This window comes from Salmo salar, chromosome 19, assembly GCF_965601325.2.
Source record: "Salmo salar chromosome 19, fSalSal1, whole genome shotgun sequence".
NCBI classification, from domain to species: Eukaryota; Metazoa; Chordata; class Actinopteri; order Salmoniformes; family Salmonidae; genus Salmo; species Salmo salar.
The window spans coordinates 16219406-16244504 of NC_138309.1; the positions used below are offsets into that span (position 1 = coordinate 16219406).

The following is a 25099-nucleotide window of genomic DNA, read 5'->3' on the forward strand; positions in this document are numbered from 1 at the left end:
AAGCATTCGTAATGTAACAGAACTTTTTGGTATCAGGGAAAATGTATGGAGTAAAAAGTACATCATTGTCTTTAGGATTGTAGTGGAGTAAAAGTAAAAGTTGTCAGTAATATGAATAGTAAAGTACAGATACCCAAAAAAACTACTTCAGTAGTACTTTAAAGTATTTTTACTTAAGTACTTTACACCACTGTTTCATGGTTGTGTGGGTTTCAATGGCTCTTATAAAATACTATATATAAAGCCTACCTTATTGGAATTGTACATTATTTGACCATTTACTGACCACTCACCTCTGTGTCCTTTCTCTCTCTCTCTCCCCCCTCCTTCCCCCTCTCCCCCCTTCAGACATGGCTCCAGAGGTATGGCTACCTTCCCCCTACAGACCCCAGGATGTCGGTCCTGCGGACGGCCCAGACCATGCAGTCTGCTATCGCTGCCATGCAGCGTCTCTATGGCCTCAACGTCACAGGATCGCTGGACAGGAACACTATAGAGTGAGCCTCACCACTTTGCATGTTGTAGGGGATCGGTTTGAGAAGGAAGATGCACATAATTATTCATCTTGATCACAGAATGAGTAGTTATTTGGGATGCAAGGTGCTTTATAAATCATTCATTCTGTGCAGTACAACTTCATTGTAGGTTAATGAACGTCCCTAAACGTCCAATAAACAGTCACAGACCTTTATAAACATACCTGTAATGCTGTCCTGATTCGCTGCTTGACATTCTGGAAGAGAAGAGAACAGACGGGAGCGTTTCCCAGACAGAGAGTTAGCATCACACAGGTTAAGTGTCCCGTTTTAATGTGATCAAAGGGCTCTTTTACAGCAGATACACCTACACCAGCAGATCAAAGTCAGGGTAAATGCCACAGTATTACTCTGAACCTAGAAGCCTAGAAAAGGGAATGAAAGCTTCAGTCTTCCTGTCTGCCTGTCTGTCTCTCTGCTGCTCGTTGAACCAATCAACATGTGTAAGAGTCCCTAGGGCTGCATCCCAAATGGCACCCTGTTCCCTATATAGTGCACTACTTTTCTCCAGGGCTCATAGGGCTCTGGTTAAAAGTAGTGCACTAATAGGGAATAGGGTGCCATTTGGGATTCACGAAGGAGTCTAAGAAGCTGCAGTTTGGTTGTGTTAAAAGTATTAGAGAAACAAGTGCCTTTGTTGCTGAGATCAATTGTATGATGTGTGTATCAAATCAGTTACAACAATGTGGTGGAATTTGTGATGACTAACCTGCATGCTAAAGTCTAATTTTTTGTTTCTTTGTGCTTCGTATAATGATGTTAGCGATTACACAGTAAGGTGAGGCATATCTCTTATTATGTCTATTTCTTTGCAGATGTGTGTGTGTGTCCACGAGCGTGTTTGTGTGTGTGTGACTTTGTGATAACTAGTATGTCTATTGGAAGTAATGACAGGACTGCATTACAAAGTTTGTTCAGCCAAGGCCAAGCATACACCCTGTTTTGACTAATGGTGTTCTCTGTTCTTCCTAGCTGGATGAAGAAGCCCCGATGTGGTGTACCAGACCAGCTAGGAGGGGCGTCCAAATTCAGTGTCCGGAAAAAGCGGTACGCCCTTACGGGGCAGAAGTGGCAGCATAAGCATATCACATACAGGTGAGTTGATTGTTTGCTTGGTGATTGGTTGCTTGGTTGCTTGGTTTGTGATTGGTTGGTTGGTTGGTTGGTTGGTTGGTGATTGGTTGTTTGGTTGGTTTGTTATTAGTTGGTTGGTTGGTAGCATAAGCATATCGCATACAGGTGAGTTGATTGATTGGTTGGTTGGATGATTGGTTGACTAGGGATTGATTTTTGGTTAAAACAATTGATACAGTACTTTAAAACATGGGCTTTACTCTATGGGTCTGCCATGTGCCTGAGGATGTGTCTAGGCTTCATGTCTGTGTTCATGAGTCTACATAAGAAGGTCTTACTAGGTGAAGACGTGGCAACCTCTCAGCTAGGCTATATGTAAAAGGTCCTGTGTGGCTCAGTTGGTAACAGCGCAGCTCTAACAACACCATGGTCATTGGGTTCAATACCTGCAGGGATCACATACTAAAAAGGGATTCACTCGATTTACTGTAAGTCGCTTTGGATAAAACGCTACAGTTAAGTTGCATACACTGTATTATATTGTGACTGTCTGATGAAACCCTCCAAAACAAAACCTTTTCAGGAAATGTTTTAAAACGGCCATATTTTCCCATTAACGAACATACAATTACGAAACTTCAGAAGCTATTTCGAATACAATCTCTTGATCCTAGAGTACTCATACAGTATATTGAGTACATATTGAGTACATTTAAGTTACATTTTTCATCAGACAGTGACGATACAGTATATTATATTATATTATATTATACAGTGCATTCGGAAAGTATTCAGACCCATAGACTTTTTCCACATGTTGTTACGTTACAGCCTTATTTTAAAATTGATAAAATAAAAACAATACCTCATCAATCTACAAACAATACTCCATAATGATAAAGCAAAAACAGTTTTTTAGAAATGTTTGCACACTTATTAAAAATAAAACAGAAATACCTTATTTACATAAGTATTCAGACCCTTTGCTATGAGACTCTAAATTGAGCTCAGGTGCATCCTGTTTCCATTGATCATCCTTGAGATGTTTCTACAACTTGAGTGAGGTGACCAAGAACCCGATCGTCACTCTGACAGAGTTCCAGAGTTCCTCTGTGGAGATGGGAGAACCTTCCAGAAGGACAACCATCTCTGCAGCACTCCACCAATCAGGCCTTTATGGTAGAGTGGCCAGACGGAGCCATTCCTCAGTAAAAGGCACATGACAGCCCACTTGGAGTTTGACCAAAGGCACCTAAAGGACTCTCAGACCATGAGAAACAAGATTCTCTGGTCTGATGAAACCAAGATTGAACTCTTTGACCTGAATGCCAAAACAACCCTAAGCACACAGCCAAGACAATGCAGGAGTGGCTTCGGGACAAGTCTCTGAATGTCTTTGAGTGGCCCAGCCAGAGCCCAGACTTGAACCCGAACAAACATCTCTGGAGATACCTGAAAATAGCTGTGCAGCGACGCTCCCCATCCAACCTGACAGAGAGGATCTGCAGAGAAAAATGGGAGAAACTACCCAAATACAAGTGTACCAAGCTTGTAGCGTCACACCCAAGAACACTTGACACTGTAATCGCTGCCAAAGGGGCTTCAACAAAGTAGAGAGTAAAGGGTCTGAATACTTATGAAAATGTGATATTTCAGTTTTTTGGTTTTTATACATTTGCAAAAAAATCTCAAAACCTGCTTTTGCTTTGTCATTATGGGGTATTGTGTGTAGATTGATGAGAAACAAAAACAATTTAATTCATTTTAGAATGATTAGGCTGTAACGTAACAGAATGTGGAAAAAGTCAAGGGGTCTGAAAACTTTTCAGAATGTACAGTTTATAAAGAAAAGGAACCCCAGAACCACAGTTGAGTTTTCCTCTAGGTACTAGCTGTACGTCTCCTGAGTTTTCCCCTAGCTACTAGCTGTACGTCTCCTGAGTTTTCCTCTAGCTACTAGCTGTACGTCTCCTGAGTTTTCCCCTAGCTACTAGCTGTACGTCTCCTGAGTTTTCCCCTAGCTACTAGCTGTACGTCTCCTGAGTTTTCCTCTAGGTACTAGCTGTACGTCTCCTGAGTTTTCCCCTAGCTACTAGCTGTACGTCTCCTGAGATTTCCTCTAGCTACTAGCTGTACGTCTCCTGAGTTTTCCCCTAGCTACTAGCTGTACGTCTCCTGAGTTTTCCTCTAGCTACTAGCTGTACGTCTCCTGAGTTTTCCCCTAGCTACTAGCTGTACGTCTCCTGAGTTTTCCCCTAGCTACTAGCTGTACGTCTCCTGAGTTTTCCCCTAGCTACTAGCTGTACGTCTCCTGAGTTTTCCCCTAGCTACTAGCTGTACGTCTCCTGAGTTTTCCCCTAGCTACTAGCTGTACGTCTCCTGAGTTTTCCCCTAGCTACTAGCTGTACGTCTCCTGAGTTTTCCTCTAGCTACTAGCTGTACGTCTCCTGAGATTTCCTCTAGCTACTAGCTGTACGTCTCCTGAGTTTTCCCCTAGCTACTAGCTGTACGTCTCCTGAGTTTTCCTCTAGCTACTAGCTGTACGTCTCCTGAGTTTTCCCCTAGCTACTAGCTGTACGTCTCCTGAGTTTTCCCCTAGCTACTAGCTGTACGTCTCCTGAGTTTTCCCCTAGCTACTAGCTGTACGTCTCCTGAGTTTTCCTCTAGCTACTAGCTGTACGTGTCCTGAGTTTTCCCCTAGCTACTAGCTGTACGTCTCCTGAGTTTTCCCCTAGCTACTAGCTGTACGTCTCCTGAGTTTTCCCCTAGCTACTAGCTATACGTCTCCTGAGTTTTCCTCTAGCTACTAGCTGTACGTCTCCAGAGTTTTCCCCTAGCTACTAGCTGTACGTCTCCTGAGTTTTCTACTAGCTATACGTCTCCTGAGTTTTCCCCTAGCTACTAGCTATACATCTCCTGCGGGAACAAGTCCTATACTGAAACCTGGTTAACCAGAGGTAGAATACCCGTTTCCTCTCTACAAACTTAACTAGCAGCCTTACTCAACTCATTAGAAATCACATTCCTCCCTCTTTTTATACAACCGTCTGACTTGCAAACAGGCAGACAGACAGAATGACAGACAGAAAAACAGACAGATATACAGACAGAATGACAGACAAACAGAGCGACAGAATAACAGAATGGCAGACAGACAGAATGCGACAGACAGACAGACAGACAGACATTAGAAGGGCAGCTGCCATGCAATCCTTCTTTAATCTGAACATTGAAGCCACTCCTCGCGGTCCCCTTCTTCTCCTCCGTTTTTCACGCTCCTTTTATCGCTCTCTCTTTTGTTCTTTCAACATCTTTGCTCCTAAGGGGTACTGTTAGGCTGTGTCCACTCTACATTAGATAGGATTACACCCATGTCTCAACATATCATTACTCAGTAACACATATCACACTTTAAAGCTATATACCAAGAAATATATGTAAAAAATTTTGCAACAGATCAAATATAGGTCTCGGTCTGGCCCTACATTTTTAAGTATAACTGCCCCCAATCCCATACTTTATGGACTAATCCTTGAGCTTCAGAATAAAAATGTATTTTCATTTTTGTCTGCCTTGAAGGATAAATATGAACAGTATTACCAAAACCCTGATTATAATCTGGACTCTGTGACCCACTCATGAACTGTAGCGATGCCAGGCAGGAATGGAAGAAAGAAGCGATAGGGCAAAAATAGAAAGGGCTGTAGTGCGTGCAGTGCATTAAAAGGAATGGATGGAGATTGAAGAAAGGAGAGGTAAAGGAAGATGAGGCAGGGGAGAGTGCTGCAGTAGAAAGGGAAAGAGAGATTCAAGGAGAAGATGACATTTTTTCACACTGTGTCATTCGTCAAGGCAACCACCACCAAAAATGTGTGTCCATCTCTATACAGTTGAACATACCTGACCATTATATTAGATAATACAGCATATTAATATTAGTACTGATATTATATTTAATATACAGTATTATACAGTATATGAAATCCTTTGTTAGTTACAATGACCTAATGCTTATAGAACACTGAGAGAAAGAGAGCGAGAGGGAGATGGAGAGAGGGAGACAGAGAGAAAGAGACAGAGACAGTACTGAGAGAGACAGAGAGAAAGAGAGGTAGCGATGCAGAGCAGAAAGCTGAGTCAGATGATGGTTATATAACGATATACAACATTTTGGGAGAGGGAGTGGGTGAGGACGAGGGCAGGGGAGAGTGTGTGTGTCTGTGTCTGTGTCTGTGTCTGTGTCTGTGTCTGTGTGTGTGTGTGTGTGTGTGTCTGTGTCTGTGTGTGTGTGTGTGTGTGTGTGAGTGTGTGTGTGTGTGTGTGTGTGTGTGTGTGTGTGTGTGTGTGTGTGTGTGTGTGTGTGTGTGTGTGTGTGTGTGTGGTTGTCTCCAGTAGCTGGCCTGGCCAGATGGGGATGAAGCTATTCCTCATGCCACATCCATCTCTCTATCTACCATGTCCCATCATCATACCTATCCCAACCACTCCTGCTCTGCATTATTGCCTAGATGCATTTCTATGAGAGAGAGGCTGTGTATCCATGTAACCTGAGTGGAAGTCTGGGTGTTTGCCAGTTAAGTGATTATGCCTCTCTCTGTTGGTACTGGACATGTGCATGCATTGACATACAGTAGACACATGCTAATGGTAGGGAGGCGATAATTAGCTCTAGCATCCCCATAACTCTCCCAGCATGGAGTATGGAGGTGGTGTACAGCCTTATAGCTCAACCTCATTAAAACAACATGCATTCATACACTACAGTACTGTTTCTCTCTCTCTCTCTCTCTCTCTCTCTCTCTCTCTCTCTCTCTCTCTCTCTCTCTCTCTCTCTCTCTCTCTCTCTCTCTCTCTCTCTCTTTCCCCCTCTCTACTGTATGCTTCTGACTCCCGAGCAGTTTATTGTCAGCAGCAACGAGTTGTACTCTTTCAGTAACTTGAACAATCTGAGTGGAGACAGTGGCAGTTACTCTTATTTGTTTGGCTCTTCAGTGTTGCACAAAATGCATACTGTATTACTAATTCAGGCTAAAGGGGTGAAACAGTTTTTTTAAATTAAAGTGCACTTTCTCTTTGCCTTTTATTCTTTAAGTGGTCATAGCCATACAGGTTTTATATTTTAAGTGAGGTGAAGTGTAGGAGTCATTATGCTGTTAGACAAGGTTAAACAAGGACACTTAGCCTTTTCATGTCGACTGCGAAGCCGGAGACCTCTTACTTCTAATCTCTGTGTCCGTGAGAAAGTGGTTCCACAGCCGAGGTTTTATGATTACTCGATCAGCTGATATGTATTTCAGTGACCTATTTTTCCCCCGCTTGTTTGCCATACCTCAGAGTACATCCAAATCTGATATACTGGAGATTCTAGAACAATAACCTTACTTCACAACTGTAACGTTTCTGTTACATTCCAGTTATGGACCACTGATTCACAAACCACACTGCAATCAACACCCACAGTCTTCCACTAAGATCTGAGCTGAGAGAGCCTCCCATCAAGTATTCTAGACATGGTATTCATGCAATGGCACTGGACATGATGACACAATTCTGATGCTAACAGCCATCACTCATCAGAATGACACATTTCTGACTGAAACCACCAATCACGGGACACTCTGCCTTGGTAGTTGTGCTCCGCATAAGGACATCACGAGTGTGTGGCCTTAGAGTACCTCAGCATCAAGCTGTGCCTCAGAGAGCCCGGAGAGTAATCATGGGACGACAGACAGCTGCAGACAGTCAAAGTTCAATCCAACCAGCGGCGGATTAGAGAGACACCTTGGTGGCAAATGTCCCCCTGTGAATTAATAAACAAGACTTAGAGTCCTTATTGGACGAGGACATCTTTCATTCTCTGTTAGTGTGACATCTTCTGACCTGAGTGACAGATGAAGAGAGTGGAAAAGGGAGAGAGAGAGAGAGAGCAAGAGAGGGAGGGAGAAGGAGAGAAGGGGTGCTGTAAAATCCAAGATTTACTCGTCTTGTCATCTGTTAGCGTTTCTGTTGTATTTTGTGTGTTTACTGCCGTAACACTGAGAGACAATAGACGATTATCAAACTCCTCAAACAACAGCCTACTACCTTCTGCCTAACCAGAGTTCTCTGTGGAAGTCTGGGAACGTCTGGGGGAGACAGAGAGAGAGAGAGAAAGATCGAGGTAGGGAGAGGGAGAGAAAGAGAGAGAGAGACATAGAGGCGGGGGAGATAGAAGGCTGGAATGCTGACTGGAAGCATGCAGTCCAGCAGCTCCATCTGTAAGAACAGATAGCCATGAGGACTATGAGTCTGGAGAGGAGAGATAGAGAGAGATGTCAAAGATCACCTTTGAGCTGCTGAGTCGTTAGCTCAGCTCTCAGCTTATACTATGCTGATACTGTAAACTCCCTAGGAGTAGATATAGAAGGAGCACAGGACAATAGATTCACCATATTTTTTATGTTGCCCAGAAGAATTAGAGAAAGAGGAAAAGAAAGAAGGGGACAAGAAACCGAGAGCAGGAGTGGAGAAGAGTAAACGCACCAGAGCCAAGATGAGAAACAGAGACAGATAGACGGAGAGAAACCGAGAGAGAGAGAGAGAAACCGAGAGAGAGAGAGAGAGAGAGGGAGAGAGCAGATCATCTCCAAAGAGGGGAAATTAATTTTTTTTTTTTTTTCGAGGCAGGCATCACTTCTGAAGAGCAGATGAGTTGAACACTCAGTCACCCTTAACAGTTTAGATTCCTTCAGTAGAAGATAGCACACCATGGAGCTAGAGTACCTGCTAACTTCAGTAGAAATGTAGCGAGTGTCTGAATTCTCTACTTCACTCATCCACTTCTGCTCAAGAGAAGAACTGGGGATAAAGCCTGATGCTCAAGTGCAATGTTGAGAAGGAAAAATAAGTTTAAATTCAAAGTGCCCCTCTTTCCCGTATTTTAGCCGTGACTAAAGTGTAGAGGGTATGGAGATTGGCCAAGCCAGACTGTGGCTTCGTCTCAAATGAAACCCTATTCCCTACATAGTGCACTACTTTTGACCAGAGCGCTTTGAGCCCTGATCCAAAGTAGTGCACTAAATAGGGAGTAGGGTGCCATAGGGGATACAGATTGCTGGTGCTCTTGTGACGCGGTGAGCTGTGTATAATCCTTAATTAGAAAGTAAATTCCAGGGACAGGAAATCAGGAAATCCTCTAGTTCTTCTCTCAACACCTGGCTACAGCAGTCCAAGCAGCAGGAGAGGACTCAGCTGCATCTCTGGCTGCCTCCCAAATAGCACCATATTTCCTTTATAGTGCACTACTTTTGACCAGGACCCATGGTGCATAGAGTGCCATTTGGGATGCACACTCTCTCTCAAAGCCCCTTTTTACACTTCACTTTTCGGTAGTACGACTTAGTGCATAATGATGAGAGGTAATGGTATGTGTGTTGCTGTATGCTATGGTACATTCTAATATGTTACAACATGGAATGTGTGTTATGATATACTGTTATGATATACTATACACAGTATGTGTGGCCTAACCCCTACCATCCTCTATCCTCTCCCCCTGCCACAGCATAAAGAACGTCACACCCAAGGTGGGCGCAGAGGAAACCCATGATGCCATCCGGCGGGCGTTCGATGTGTGGCAGAACGTGACGCCGCTCCGCTTCGAAGCCGTCCCCTACAGCGACCTGGAGCGTACCAAGAAGGACGTGGACATCACCATCATCTTTGCCTCGGGTTTCCACGGCGACAGTTCGCCCTTTGACGGAGAGGGGGGCTTCCTGGCCCACGCCTACTTCCCGGGCCCCGGAATCGGAGGGGACACCCACTTTGACTCAGACGAACCCTGGACCCTGGGCAACCCCAACCACGACGGTAAGATGGGTAATGATAACCTTTAACATTAATATGGAAACAGACATTGATGCTTATATAACAATGATGTAGTCAACTAATATATGATTATGACATCACACTCCTCTGGACTAGTTGAGTGTTTGAAACCTATCAAACATTATCAACTGTCACAGTATTTTTGAGTTGATATGTAAGTTTGGTTTACAATTTATGCCTGGACTCAGTGTGTTGTGTTCCTCTGGTCTGGGCTTGGCTGTGCCTCTCTCTGTATGAGCAGGCAAGGAGGGGAAGTTATGGTGAGTCACAGGTCCGCCGGCAGGCCGGTCGATGCGCTCCGTTTAAGCTCACTATCTGACCTTTGACCTCCTGCATGCAGTCTGCAGCACTGTCTGAGTACATCCCATCGAGGATAAAACAACCAGGGTCATCATCGACCGAGAGAGAGGGGAAGAGAGAGAGGGAGAGAGAGAGGAAGAGGTAGTGAGAGTGATGGGGGTGAGAGATGAGAAAGATAGGGAAAGGAGGGAGGGACAGAGAGAGAGAATGGGTGAGGGGTAGGGAAAGAGAGACAAACATGGAAAAAGATGGCGATATGAGTGATAAAAAAATGAAGTACAGAAGGACATGACAGAGAGGCGTGGGAGAGATGGGAGGGAGTTAGAGTGTCTGACTGAAGAGAAAGAGAAGATGAGAGAGAGGGATACCCAAAAGGAGGAAAAAGCAGCTGGAGAGGTAGACGAGGAGAAGAGGAGGATGAGAGGAGAGATGTAAGGTCAGGGAGAGGAGAAGAGTTCAGACAAGAGGTACTGGAGAGTTCCAGATTGTGAAGTAGGAAGTAAAGCAGATAGCTGATGATTTAGGGTTAATGCAGCATATCCAGTGGAGGGGCGGGAGAGGGGAGAAATAGTCTGGGTATAGATGTAAGCTATTAAAGGACACATCTGAAGTGAGTCCTATGGGACATGCGCACGGACACACACACACACACACACACACACACACACACACACACACACACACACACACCCACACACACATGCTAATGAGATGGAGAAGCAGCTGTCAGAGAAGCTAGTGATTCAGTGCCCCTCTCTCTCCTCAATGTAATATTGATGCGGCTTCTTTTTTCCAACACTGCCCACACATCAATGAAAACATTCAATTAAATGATATATTCACGAGCAGTAACGTATCCCACTGAATATAAACATGTGTTGCTTAAAGTAATCATGAAGACAGGCTAAGGTCTGGGTATCTTTATCAATACAATATCCTCCGTGTGTGTTATTTCAGTGTGTGTGTGTGTGTGTGTGTGTGTGTGTGTGTGTGTGTGTGTGTGTGCGTGCGTGTGTGTGTGTGTGTGTGTGCGTGCGTGCGCGCAGGTGTGTGTATGTGGGTGTGGGTGCGCGTGGGTGTGTGTATGCATGTTGATGGGAATGGCATGGGGTATCTACTGTGTCGAACGTTGTTACTTAGAGCTATGACACTTACCTAATAATAATAATAATATAAAGATTTCTCTGTAGCATTACTTAACCATAGGACCACCGTAGATTGGCATGAACAGAGTAATTCAGAACATGATCTTCAATTGATACTCAAATACAGTAGTTATTCACTGAGCTATGAGGTAGCTAGTGCTTTATAAAAGAAAAGGAAACATACTATATGTTGCCCTGATTTATTGATCCTATTCTAAATTATTTGACAACTCCATGATGCATGACACACTTACAAATGTGGGTGTTTTAATCATGGTAATATGTACAGTAGGTAGTAACTTGGAATTGGAACGTTGTTATAGTTAAACTACTTGTAGTGCTGCGGGGAAGAAGGGTTGCCCTAAATTCACTATTGGCATTTCCAGCCTGATTCAGCCTGAGATAGAGGAGGGTTTGAGACAGAGAGGGATAGATAGTGACAGAGAGAGAGAAAGAGAAAGAGAGAGAGAGAGAAAGAAAGAGAAAGAAAGAAAGAGAGAGGAAGAGAGAGAGACTAGTCTGTGGCGACCTAAATGTCAGAACTGGACAATAATCTGACACCCTCAGCACACAGGGGGACAAACACCTACCTGGAGGTGACAGCATTCCCTCCCCCATATGCCCCCCTAGACACAACTACGACAACATAACCAACAAAAACGGGTCACTACTCCTGCAGCTCTGTCTTATGCTGGTATGTACATAGTCAATGGTAGGCTTCGAGGGGACTCCTACAGTAGGATTCCTCATCTCTTGGCAGTAGTACTGTAGACTACTTTATCACTGACCTCAATCCAGAGTCTCTCGGAGCGTTCACAGTCAGCCCACTGACACCCCTATCAGATCACAGCAAAATCACAGTCTACTTGAAGAGAGCAATACTCAAACATGAGGCATCAAAGCCAAAATAACTTAATAATATTAGGAAATGCTATAGATGGAAGGAAAGTAGTGTGGAGACCTACCAAAAATATATTAGGCAACAACAAATTAAATCAGCTCAATGTAATTGAAGAATCCTTAGACTCTAACCACTTCTGGGAAAATTGGAACACACTAAACAAACAACAACACAAAGAGTTATTATCCAAAAATGGAGATATATGGATAAACCACTTCTCCAATCTTTTGGCCCTATAACAAAGAACAAACAGCAAAAACATATACATGATAAAATACAAATCTTAGAATCAACTATTGAAGACTACCAGAACACACTGGATTATCCAATTACATTGAATGAACTACAGGACAAAATACAAACCATCCAACCCAAAAGGCCTGTGTGAACTACAGTGCAATATACAAACATTCCAACCTAAAAGGCCTGTGGTGCTGATGGTATCCTAAATGAAATGATAAAATATACAGACCACAAATTCCAACTGGCTATACTTAACCTCTTTAACATCATCCTCAGCTCTGGCATCTTCCACAATATTTGGAACCAAGGATTGATCACCCCAATCCACAAAAATGGAGACAAATTTGACCCCAATAACTACCGTAAGATATATGTCAACAGCAACCTTGGGAAAATCCTCTGCATTATCATTAACAGCAGACTCTTAATTTCCTTAGTGAATTTGGCTTTTTACCAAATTACTGTACGACAGACCACATATTCACCCTGCACACCCTAATTGACAAACAAACAAACCAAAACAAAGGCAAAATCTTCACATGCCTTGTTGATTAAAATAATTGACATGAGGGTCTGCTATACAAATTGATGGAACACGGTGTTCGGGGAAAAACATACAACATTATAAAATCCATGTATACACACAGTAAGTGTGCGGTTAAAATTGGCAAAAAACACACATTCCTTTCCACAGGTCCGTGGGGTGACACAGGGATGCAGCTTGAGCCTCACCATTAGAACCTAACAACACATATATCAACGAGAGGGCACTATAACTTTCTGCAGAACCCTGGCCTCACCCTACTAGAAGCTGAAGTCAAATGTCTACTGTTTGCTGATGATCTAGATCTTCTGAACAGATTCTGTCAGACCTGGGCCCTGACAGTACATCTCAGTAAGACAAAAATAATGGTGTTCCAAAACAGGTCCAGGCCTGGACCACGAATTCAAATTCCACTAGGGCACACAAAAACCTTAACATACCTTTGCCTAAACATGATCGCCACAGGTAACTTCCACAAAGAAGTGCCTTTTACGCCATCAAATGAACATAAAATTCGACAACGCAATTAGGATCTGGTGAAAAATACTTGAATCAGTTCTGAGGTCTGGGGTCCGCTCACCAACCGATAATTCACAAAATGGGACAAACACCAAGTTGAGACTCTGCATGCAGAATTCTGCAAAAACATCCTCTGTGTACAATGTAAAACACCAAATAATGCATGCAGAGCAGAATTAGGCCGATATCCGCAAATGATCAAAATCCAGAAAAGAGACGTTAAATTCTACAACCACCTAAAAGGAAGTGATTCCCAAACCTTCCACAACAAAGCCATCAGCTACAGAGAGATGAACCCGGAGAAGAGTCCAATAAGCAAGCTGGTCCTGGGGCTCTGTTCTCAAACACAAACAGAACCCACAGAGCCCCAGGACAGCAACACAATTAGACCCAACCAAATCATGAGAAAACAAAAATATAATTACCTGACAAATTGGAAAGAATTAACAAGACAACTGAGCAAACTAGAATGCTATTTGGCCCCAAACAGAGAGTACGCAGTGGCAAAATATCTGACCATTGTGACTGACCCAAAATTAAGGAAAGCTTTGAATATGTACAGACTGAGTGAACATAGCCTTGCTATTGAGAGAGGCCGCCACAGGCAGACCTGGCTCTCAAGAGAAGACAGGCAATGTGCACACTGCCTACAAAATCAGGTGGAACCTGAGCTGCACTTCTTAACCTCCTACCAAATGTATAACCATATTGAAGACACATATATCCCTCAGATTACACAGACCCACAAAGAATTCCAAAACAAATACAATTTTGATAAACTCCCATATCTATTGTGTGAAATACCACAGTGTGCAATCACAGCAGCAAGATTTGTGACCTGTTGCCACAAGAAAAAGGGCAACCAGTGAAGAACAAACGCCATTGTAAATACAACCCATATTTATGTTTATTTATTTTCCCTTATTTTCCCTTAACTATTCGCACATCGTTACAACACTGTATATAGCCATAATATGACATTTGAAATGTCTCTATGTCTCTATACTGTTCATTTTGGGGGGTTAGTTCACTTTTGTTTATTATCTATTTAACTTGTTTTGGTAATGTAAACATGTTTCCCATGCCAGTAAAGCCCGGTGAATTGAATTGAATTGAATTGAGAAGCTGGGGTGAATAACTCACTCACCCTGTAGCCTTTAGCTGCAGCAGGAGGTTACCAGGCAATTTTTTCCTAGGGACCAGTTGTACTCTATCATCGTATGACCTGTATCATATCCTCACACTAGTACATCCTTCCTGTTTTCGCCTCCAAACACTCCATCGCCACATCATACATCCCTCTCTTTTCTTGTCCCTTCGCTACAACTATCGCTTCCTTCACACCATCGCTTCATCTCTTCGTCGCTCTTCTCCACATGCTCTCTGTCTGTCTCTAGCTTTCTCCCCACCTCGCCCTCTCGCTGTCTCATTCCCTCAGCTCTCCCTTTGTGTGTCTGTGTGTTTGTAGAGAACAGCTGTGGATGATGTCACAACTCTGCCTGTCACTTCTCTCCCCCTCTCTCTCTCTCTCTCTCTCTCTCTCTCTCTCTTCCGATCTCTCTTTCTCTTTTGCGCTCTCCCTCTCGCTCTCTCTCCTCTCTCTCTCTCTCTCTCTCTCTCTCTCTCTCTCTCTCTCTCTCTCTCTCCTCTCTCTCTCTCTCTCTCTCTCTCTCTCTCTCTCTCTCTCTCTATATATATATATATATATATAATGTATATATACAGTAATAATATATATATATATATTTCTCATATTTCTGTACACGTGCTGACAGTCTAACCAACCCCTTAGTCTGCATGCACACATGCACGTACACACTAGCAAGTTAGCAAACCAAATACACAGCTGGAGAGAGTTTATCTGGCACATCGTAGCAGTTCACTTATTACTTATAAGACATATGGCAGGAAAACATTAGTAGTGAATTAGAAGTGTAACCCATCAATCATAAACAGTATATTTTATACATACTGCACCAGTTGACAGTACATTACAGTACAAGAAATACACCTTGTGTAGATCACAGAGCATACACCACTTATAATGGAGATCACAGCCCAACATTGTGGGTCATGTGATGTCAGGAACTAGGTCAAGTCGTTAATGAATAAAGCACTCTGTGACTGTCAGTGATGCAGAGAGCATAACGATGAATAGGTCACATTCAATAGGGCCCGGTAATATATTTTAGTCTCCTCTCTCTCTCTCTCTCTCTCTCTCGCTCTCTCACTATCTCTCCCTCTCTCTCTCTCTCTCTCTCTCTCTCTCTCTCTCTCTCTCTCTCACACTATCTCTCCCTCTCTCTCTCTCTCTCTCTCTCTCTCACTATCTCTCCCTCTCTCTCTCTCACTATCTCTCCCTCTCTATGTCTCCCTCTCTCTCTCTCTCTCTCTCTCTCCAACCCTCCTCCCCTCTCCCTCAAAACATTATCTATCTCCAGTGTCTTCAACTCCCGGAGGTGCAGGAGGACAGACAGACAGAGAGAGGGAACAGTAACACCTGCCAGCGTCGTGCTAGCACAGGCGGTGGTGGGAGAGAGGAGAGAGCCAGAGAGGGGGTGATGTTCAGCTGCTGTAGCCAGAGTGAGGGTGGGAGGCCTGGGGGCTAGAACAGAGAGATCCATCTCCTCTTGTCCTGGAGCTCTGGAGCTACCACGGCTGTTGCTGTTCTACACACACCCTAGGCAGTGTGGAGAGTTCGAGGACAGGGGAGGGAGGGGTTGCGATGGGAAACAGGGAAGTATTTTGGTCAGGGATGGATTATAGTTGAGCACCCTTTGGTTTGCTGAAAGGTTTGTTATAACAAGGACCACATGTTACGTGTTCAACCTCGTAGGTACTTAGAAAAACATTGAAGTCGTGAAGTAAAATTTGAAGTAACATTCACATCATATGTAGTTGATCTGGTTGGTTGATCTCTAGCAGGGCTTGTAGCGTTAGTTCCAAATGCACTTGCAACGTTGGTGTGTAGTATCTCGTATAGTGCGGAGAGCCTTAGCTCAGACATACTTAAAGAAAAAGTGAAATCTAAAGCCAAGATTCCTTGACTATCCGGTGCAGACCTGGCCACATGGCATGCTGTGGGATTATTTGTGGCCTTCTACAGGCCACATCACCCTGTGAGCAGTCAGTCGTATGCGCTCCTAATCGTTGATGTTCAGTCGACTGGCAAAAGACTGGCACGAGATCAACACGATAACAGTCAAACCAGATAAAATGCCAAACTGGTATTTCCCATACTGACATCCCCATAGTGACTTATAAGGAGTGGTATGCTTTACAACCTGCGTTCATGTGGCGATAGCATCGACTAGCCTAACGCAGTGGAAACTAGTTCAACTTTACATACATATTAGCTGATGTGCCTAACAGGAAATGAAGGTTCCAGGGTGGCATTTCTTCACTCTGAACCTACGATGAATGTAGGGGTTAGCTAAACAATGCACTAGGAGATAGAATGTCAAGACTTTATGAGTCTACATTCTACATGGGTCACATCCTGCTGGGTTGGAGATCGTATGGAATAACAGGAATAGGGTGGGGTTGCCCCTAGACCTTGGATCAGTTCAGCATTTCCCCCACTAATGGTTAAGGCTAGGATTGGGGGAGGGGAAGCTGATCCTAAATCTGTAATAACATGTTTGAGGATGGGCCATACAGGGACGTGGGAGTTGATAGCCATTGACTCGTCGGTTTATTGATTGGTTGTCACACTGCAACATAGCATGAAGCTTAAAACATTTCCATTGATTGAATGAACTGCTAATCGTCTATTTCCAATCTCTTTTCCCTGTCGTTGAACTGATTCCTTATTCAGATGCCGGCAGCTAAAATACAGTCCTTGTGTCTCATGAAAGACTCACAGGGATAACCTACTGTAGAACATGGTTCAACACCGTTTCAGGCTTTGGTGTTGTGGATGTTGTAGATGTGGCAGTGAAGGAGGCTGTGTTGTGAAGGAACATATGGTGTCCTTGTGGGTCTATTTTTAGGCCTGGATTCTCAGCATGCGGCCAGTGACGGGATGTGGAGCTTTGATAAGATGGAGCAGCCTTCAAACTGCAGCAGCAGAAAACAGTCATTTATACACTGATGCTGCTCGGCTGCCAGGGAACTGGGACTGATCTCTGTCTCTTTACTGTGTGTGTGTGTGTGTGTGTGTGTGTGTGTGTGTGTGTGTGTGTGTGTGTGTGTGTGTGTGTGTGTGTGTGTGTGTGTGTGTGTGTGTGTGCGCGTGTGCGTGCATAAACAGTTTGCTTCTACAAACACCCAGTGTGGTGACATTTGGAGAAGAGGTATTGATATTGATGACTGTCAGTGGTATACCTTGCTGGAGGCCAGCAGCAGGGACGGTTACTGTGAAGAGCTGAACACACAGAGAAGAATCTGAGGAGGCTAGGGTACTGTACTGAGGGAACTGAGGAGGCTAGGGTACTGTACTGTACTGAGGGAACTGAAGTGGCTAGGGTACTGTACTGTACTGAGGGAACTGAGGAGGCTAGAGTACTGTACTGAGGGAACTGAAGTGGCTAGGGTACTGTACTGTACTGAGGGAACTAAGGAGGCTAGAGTACTGTACTGAGGGAACAGGAGGCTAGGGTACTGTACTGTACTGAGGGAACTGAAGTGGCTAGGGTACTGTACTGTACTGAGGGAACTGAGGCTAGGGTACTGTACTGTACTGAGGGAACTGAGGAGGCTAGGATACTGTACTGTACTGTACTGTACTGAGGGAACTGAGGCTAGGGTACTGTACTGTACTGAGGGAACTGAGGAGGCTAGGGTACTGTACTGTACTGAGGGAACTGAGGAGACTAGGGTACTGTACTGTACTGAGGGAACTGAGGAGACTAGGGTACTGTACTGTACTGAGGGAACTGAGGAGGCTAGGATACTGTACTGTACTGTACTGTACTGAGGGAACTGAAGCTAGGGTACTGTACTGTACTGAGGGAACTGAGGAGGCTAGGGTACTGTACTGTACTGAGGGGAACTGAGGAGACTAGGGTACTGTACTGAGGGAACTGAGGAGGCTAGGATACTGTACTGTACTGTACTGTACTGAGGGAACTGAGGCTAGGGTACTGTACTGTACTGAGGGAACTGAGGAGGCTAGGGTACTGTACTGTACTGTACTGAGGGAACTGAGGCTAGGGTACTGTACTGTACTGAGGGAACTGAGGAGGCTAGGATACTGTACTGTACTGAGGGAACTGAGGCTAGGGTACTGTACTGTACTGAGGGAACTGAGGTGGCTAGGATACTGTACCGAGGGAACTGAGGAGGCTAGGGTACTGTACTGTACTGAGGGAACTGAGGCTAGGATATTGTACTGAGGGAACTGAGGAGGCTAGGGTACTGTACTGAGGGAACTGAGGCTAGGGTACTGTACTGAAGGAACTGAGGAGACTAGGGTACTGCACTGTATTGAGGGAACTGAGGAGGCTAGGGTACTGTACTGTACTGAGGGAACTGAAGTGGCTAGGGTACTGTACTGTACTGAGGGAACTGAGGAGGCTAGGGTACTGTACTGTACTGAGGGAACTGAGGAGACTAGGGTACTGTACTGTACTGAGGGAACTGAGGAGGCTAGGGTACTGTACTGTACTGAGGGAACTGAGGAGACTTGGGTACTGTACTGTACTGAGGGAACTGAGGAGGCTAGGATACTGTACTGTACTGAGGGAACTGAGGCTAGGGTACTGTACTGTACTGAGGGAACTGAGGAGACTAGGGTACTGTACTGTACTGAGGGAACTGAGGTGGCTAGGATACTGTACTGAGGGAACTGAGGAGGCTAGGGTACTGTACTGTACTGAGGGAACTGAGGCTAGGATACTGTACTGAGGGAACTGAGGAGGCTAGGGTACTGTACTGAGGGAACTGAGGCTAGGGTACTGTACTGAAGGAACTGCGGAGACTAGGGTACTGTACTGTATTGAGGGAACTGAGGAGGCTAGGGTACTGTACTGTACTGAGGGAACTGAAGTGGCTAGGGTACTGTACTGTACTGAGGGAACTGAGGAGGCTAGGGTACTGTACTGTACTGAGGGAACTGAGGAGGCTAGGGTATTGTACTGTACTGTACTGTACTGAGGGAACTGAGGAGACTAGGGTACTGTACTGTACTGAGGGAACTGAGGAGGCTAGGGTACTGTACTGTACTGAGGGAACTGAGGAGACTAGGGTACTGTACTGTACTGTACTGAGGGAACTGAGGCTAGGATACTGTACTGAGGGAACTGAGGAGGCTAGGGTACTGTACTGAGGGAACTGAGGCTAGGGTACTGTACTGTACTGAAGGAACTGAGGAGACTAGGGTACTGTACTGTACTGAGGGAACTGAGGAGGCTAGGGTACTGTACTGTACTGTACTGAGGGGAATGAGGCTAGGGTACTGTACTGTACTGAGGGAACTGAGGAGACTAGGGTACTGTACTGTACTGAGGGAACTGAGGAGGCTAGGGTACTGCACTGTACTGAGGGAACTGAGGAGGCTAGGGTACTTTACTGTACTGAGGGAACTGAGGCTAGGGTATTGTACTGTACTGTACTGAGGGAACTGAGGAGACTAGGGTACTGTACTGTACTGAGGGAACCGAGGAGGCTAGGGTACTGTACTGTACTGAGGGAACTGAGGAGGCTAGGGTACTGTACTGAGGGAACTGAGAAGACTAGGGTACTGTACTGTACTGTACTGAGGGAACTGAGGAGGCTAGGGTACTGTACTGTACTGAGGGAACTGAAGTGGCTAGGGTACTGTACAGTACTGAGGGAACTGAGGAGGCTAGGGTACTGTACTGTGAGGGAACTGAGGAGACTAGGGTACTGTACTGTACTGAGGGAACTGAGGAGGCTAGGGTACTGTACTGTACTGAGGGAACTGAGGAGACTTGGGTACTGTACTGTACTGAGGGAACTGAGGCTAGGATACTGTACTGAGGGAACTGAGGAGGCTAGGGTACTGTACTGAGGGAACTGAGGCTAGGGTACTGTACTGAAGGAACTGAGGAGACTAGGGTACTGTACTGTACTGAGGGAACTGAGGAAGCTAGGGTACTGTACTGTACTGTACTGAGGGAACTGAGGCTAGGGTACTGTACTGTACTGAGGGAACTGAGGAGGCTATGGTACTGTACTGTACTGAGGGAACTGAGGAGACTAGGGTACTGTACTGTACTGAGGGAACTGAGGAGACTAGGGTACTGTACTGCACTGAGGGAACTGAGGCTAGGGTACTGTACTGTACTGAGGGAACTGAGGAGGCTAGGATACTGTACTGTACTGTACTGAGGGAACTGAGGCTAGGGTACTGTACTGTACTGAGGGAACTGAGGAGGCTAGGGTACTGTACTGTACTGAGGGAACTGAGGCTAGGGTACTGTACTGTACTGAGGGAACTGAGGAGGCTAGGATACTGTACTGTACTGAGGGAACTGAGGCTAGGGTACTGTACTGTACTGAGGGAACTGAGGAGACTAGGGTACTGTACTGTACTGAGGGAACTGAGGTGGCTAGGATACTGTACTGAGGGAACTGAGGAGACTAGGGTACTGTACTGAGGGAACTGAGGAGGCTAGGGTACTGTACTGAGGGAACTGAGGCTAGGGTACTGTACTGTACTGAGGGAACTGAGGAGGCTAGGGTACTGTACTGTACTGAGGGAAAAGCAAACAAATACATGAACTAGCAGACAAAATAATTAGAAGAACTTGATTTTTAATGATTTTCCCAAATGTTTGGATAGCAATGAATCTATGCAGTGAGAAAGAACTTGATTTGTTTTATTAACACAGTGTGTGGCATAGAGAGAAAGAGAGAGAGAGAGAGAGAGTGAGAGAGAGCGAGAGAGAGATATAAGAGAGAGAGAGAGAGAGAGAGATATAAGAGAGAGAGAGAGAGATATATAAGAGAGAGAGAGAGAGAGAGATAAGAGAGAGAGAGAGAGAGAGAGAGAGAGAGAAAGCTAGCACCATTCTCTACCCCACCAGGCTGCCTCTAGAAATAGACGCTCACCCACTGACACTAGCTCTAGCTGCTATGTGGGTGGCATCAGCCTCTTCCGCCCACACACACACACGCACGCACACACGCACACACAGACCTCTCTCTACATAGTTTATCTCACATGCCTCTTTCTGCCACAGCACTTCAGGCAGGGAGCTGGAAGTCAAACTCATAACCTCCCCAACAAGGCCATTAATTAAACAACCTCCATACACAGCCACTTCCCCTCTTTCCTTTCCTGCCTCCTTTTTCAGCTCTTTTGTAGAGAAGATGGATTCATTCAACACAATTGTGTTTTAACAGGAGATCACTGATAAGGTTTTTGCGAAAGGGAATTACGCTGAGAATCGCATTTTTCCGGTTTTTGTGTGATATACATTTTAATGTGAAAAATCGGAGTCTCAGCGTAATTCTGTAAGCATGGAATTTCCCCAAAGCAGAGAGCACAGGTATGCAGAATGGGGGCGGACAGAGAGAGAGAGGGGTGGTGCGAGAAAAGAGAGAGAGTGTAAATCAGGGAGATAGAGAGATAACATTGTGGCGGGGTGCTGTAGTTTGGCTGCAGCCATAATGGCCAGTCTGTTCACACCCAGAAACCAGGCCAGGCGCAGCATAAGAAACAGAACCTGAGCCCTGCTGGCAACAGCACAGGCAGGCAGGGGCACCAAACTCCCAGACTGCTCCTGGAATCTCAGCACTCAGCTACTCCTTCCCTCTCTTTTCTCCCTCCCTCGCCTTGCTCTCGTTCACACTTTACCTCTTTCGGTTTGACTCTCCAGTACATATGCGTGACATGTTATTGACAATTGACTGAAGCGGCACTGCTGTCAAAATATTGGGAATCACTGTTTCCCTGTATTTCTTCAGCTTCTTTCTCATCTTTCTTCCGTTCCGTCTCTCTCCTCTCCCGTTTCCTCTTCCTCCTCCCACTCACTTCCAGTCCTTTAGTACCACAACCAGTTACTCACACGCACGCCGGCGCACACACTCACACCTCTCAGACGGCCGCTCTACTCTTCAGGGGCCTCGACCCAGGGAATTCTGGGTAGGAGGAAGACAATGGGAACATTTAGCTCCTCCAGGGACAAAGGAAGTGCTTATTCTCAGTGCTAAGACTCGGGCGTAAACAACAGCAGCAACAGCAAGCATGCAATAATAACACAGTTGTCAACACAAGTGTCAGGCCTTGAGTGGGGGAAGGCTGATGGGCGGCAGATCTGTCTTTCCTTGGGGAGCTCTGCTAGAGATGGGAGTGTTGTACTACATCGTTGGTAATTATATGGCATGTGGATGATGCAGTTCAATTGTTGTTGTTTTAGTTCCTGCAGAAGATGCAGTGTCAGCCTTTTAATATCGTACAAACACCTCTCTCTGTCTCTGTTTCTGTCTCCCCCTCACTCTCTTTCTCCCTCTCACTCCCTGTCTCCCTACCTCTCTCTCTCTCTCCTCTCCCTCTCTCGCATGCCCTTTCACAAACCCATGATGAATTGAATGAGTAGATAAATACAGAGCAACTGAAACAGCATTCATGACAAAAGCAATGATAAGCTTTTATTTTGTTAAGTTAGGAGCAGAAAGAGAGAGAGAGAGAGAGAGAGAGAGAGAGAGAGAGAGAGAGAGAGAGTCCAGTACTGTACGTAAAGAGGTAGAGCAGAGAAAGGTACAGTAAACCACGGTCAGATCCATATGACTTTGTTTCTTGTCGAAGCGAAAGTTTATTGTGGTGAAATACTGTCGTCCCTCTCACTGTATGGGGAATAGGAGGTCAGAGTTACAACCGCAGGTAGAGGCCAGCACTGCCATGCAGAGCAATAGAACTCCTGTGTGTCGAGAGCCCTAGATCTAGTGGAAAAGACGAAGGACTCAGAGTCAGTCTGGTGAGTAAGAAACAGACTGAGTCACGTGTGTCCCCGCGAGCAGCCCTGCACTGTGGCATGTGCAGCTAGCCACGTAACCAATCAATTATGAGGAAAGGGCAGATCTAGTGGAGCTCCAGGTTCCTAATCACAGCTCCTGTGTATTTTGCTGCTGCTGAGAGAGAGAGAGAGAGAGAGAGAGAGAGAGAGATCTGTTTATTTACTTTCCCTTTCAACTACTTGCACATTGTTACAACACCGTACATAGCCAATAATATAACCTTTGAAATGTCTTTTATTCTTTTAAACTTTTGAGTGTAACGTTCACTATGGTTTCCCTTGTTTATTTCCCCTTTGTTTATTGTCTATTCCATTTGCGTTGGCATTGTAAACATATGTTTCCCATGTCAATAAAGCCCTTTGAATTCAATTCAATTGAGAGAGAGAGAAAGAGAGGGAGGGAGATAGAGAGAGAGAGAGGGGGCAGAGAGAGAGAATAGAAAATGAGATGGTGATCATTAATCTCCAGTGTCTTCCCCTCCCTCCCAGCCTCCCTCCCACCCTCCCTCCCTCCCTCCCTATCTCTTCTCTCTGTGCGAGAGGGTTAGCTTCCTCCCTGCCTCATTTATAACAGTATGACCTCCAGTGTCTGTTCAGTAGGAGAGGACTGTAGTGGCAGAGAGAGGGGAGGCGAGGAGAGGAGAAAAGAATGGGGGAGAGAGGAGTGGAGTGGAGAAAGGGGGAGAGAGGGAAGGAGAGGAGCGGAGAGGAGAAAGGGGGAGAGAGGGAAGGAGAGGAGAAAGGGGGAGAGAGGGAAGGAGAGGAGCGGAGAGGAGAATGGGGGGAGAGAGGAGCGGAGTGGAGAAAGGGGGAGAGAGGGAAGGAGAGGAGTGGAGAGGAGAAAGGGGAGAGAGGGAAGGAGAGGAGCGGAGAGGAGAGGAGAAAGGGGGGGAAAGGGAAGGAGAGGAGCGGAGAGGAGAAAGGGGGAGAGAGGGAAGGAGAGGAGCAGAGAGGAGAAAGGGGAGAGAGGGAAGGAGAGGAGCGGAGAGGAGAGGAGAAAGGGGGGGAAAGGGAAGGAGAGGAGCGGAGAGGAGAAAGGGGGAGAGAGGGAAGGAGAGGAGCAGAGAGGAGAAAGGGAGGAGAGGAGCAGAGAGGAGAAAGGGGGAGAGAGGGAAGGAGAGGAAAGGAGAGGAGAAAGGGGGAGAGATGGAAATAGAGGAAAGGAGAGGAGAGAGGAAAGGACAGGAGGGTGGAGGAGAGGTGAGAAAGGGGATGAGATGGGAAAGGGGGAGAGATGAGAGGTAAAAGGGAGACATGGGGAGGAGAGGAGAGCTCCAGCAGGTTTTCACAATGCCACTGTCTGTTGGTCACGCGGGATGGAGATATAGAGAAGATATACAGTAGTGGTTTTTAAACTGATATCTGAAGGACAGTGCTCCTCCCTTCATCCGGTTCCATTGTTGGAGGATGAGATATGGCTGTTGACAGGATATGATGTCACAGAGACTACAGGGGTCAGGGGTCAAGGTGAGAGTCAAGGTACCCTGTGAATCTCTCTGCACGCTGTACCATATACTGTACAGCAGGGCTCTTCAACTGGCAGCCCACGGGCCAGATCTGGCCCTTTTATCAATTTAGTTTGGCCTCTTGATCAGTTTTGAACATTAATAAAAAATGTATTCATTAAAACTATCATGTTGATATCATGGATGGTCAATCCTTGCTTCCCTAGTTCTGTCTATGAATTTGAGAGTGGTTACATTTCTCCAGCTCCATCCTTCAGCTTTTTATGGAAACAGGGGCGGGGAAGCACTTTGTCATTGTTTAACCTGTTTGGGATAGGGGGCAGTATTTTCACGGCCGGATAAAAAACGTACCCGATTTAATCTGGTTACTACTCCTGCCCAGAAACTAGAATATGCATATAATTAGTAGATTTGGATAGAAAACACAAAAGTTTCTAAAACTGTTTGAATGGTGTCTGTGAGTATAACAGAACTCATATGGCAGGCCAAAACCTGAGAAGATTCCATACAGGAAGTGCCCTGTCTGACAATTTGTTCTCCTTCTGTGGCATCTCTATCGAAAATACAGCATCTCTGCTGTAA

At 45.4% G+C, this 25099-nt stretch overlaps 1 protein-coding gene across 4 annotated transcripts in view; it reads left to right on the forward strand.

Annotated features, from left to right (window-relative positions):
• Positions 1–25099, forward strand: part of mmp16a (matrix metallopeptidase 16a (membrane-inserted)) — a 75937-nt gene that overhangs the window by 16431 nt on the left and 34407 nt on the right. The window contains exons 2-5 of one of the 4 annotated variants that reach the window (XM_082965645.1): positions 349–497; positions 1300–1314; positions 1509–1631; positions 9154–9467. In XM_082965645.1, the coding sequence (XP_082821771.1) occupies positions 349–497; positions 1300–1314; positions 1509–1631; positions 9154–9467 (601 nt within the window). The remainder of the gene's footprint in view (positions 1–348; positions 498–1299; positions 1315–1508; positions 1632–9153; positions 9468–25099) is intronic. The other 3 variants (XM_082965646.1, XM_082965647.1, XM_014157432.3) reach the window with 3 other exon arrangements.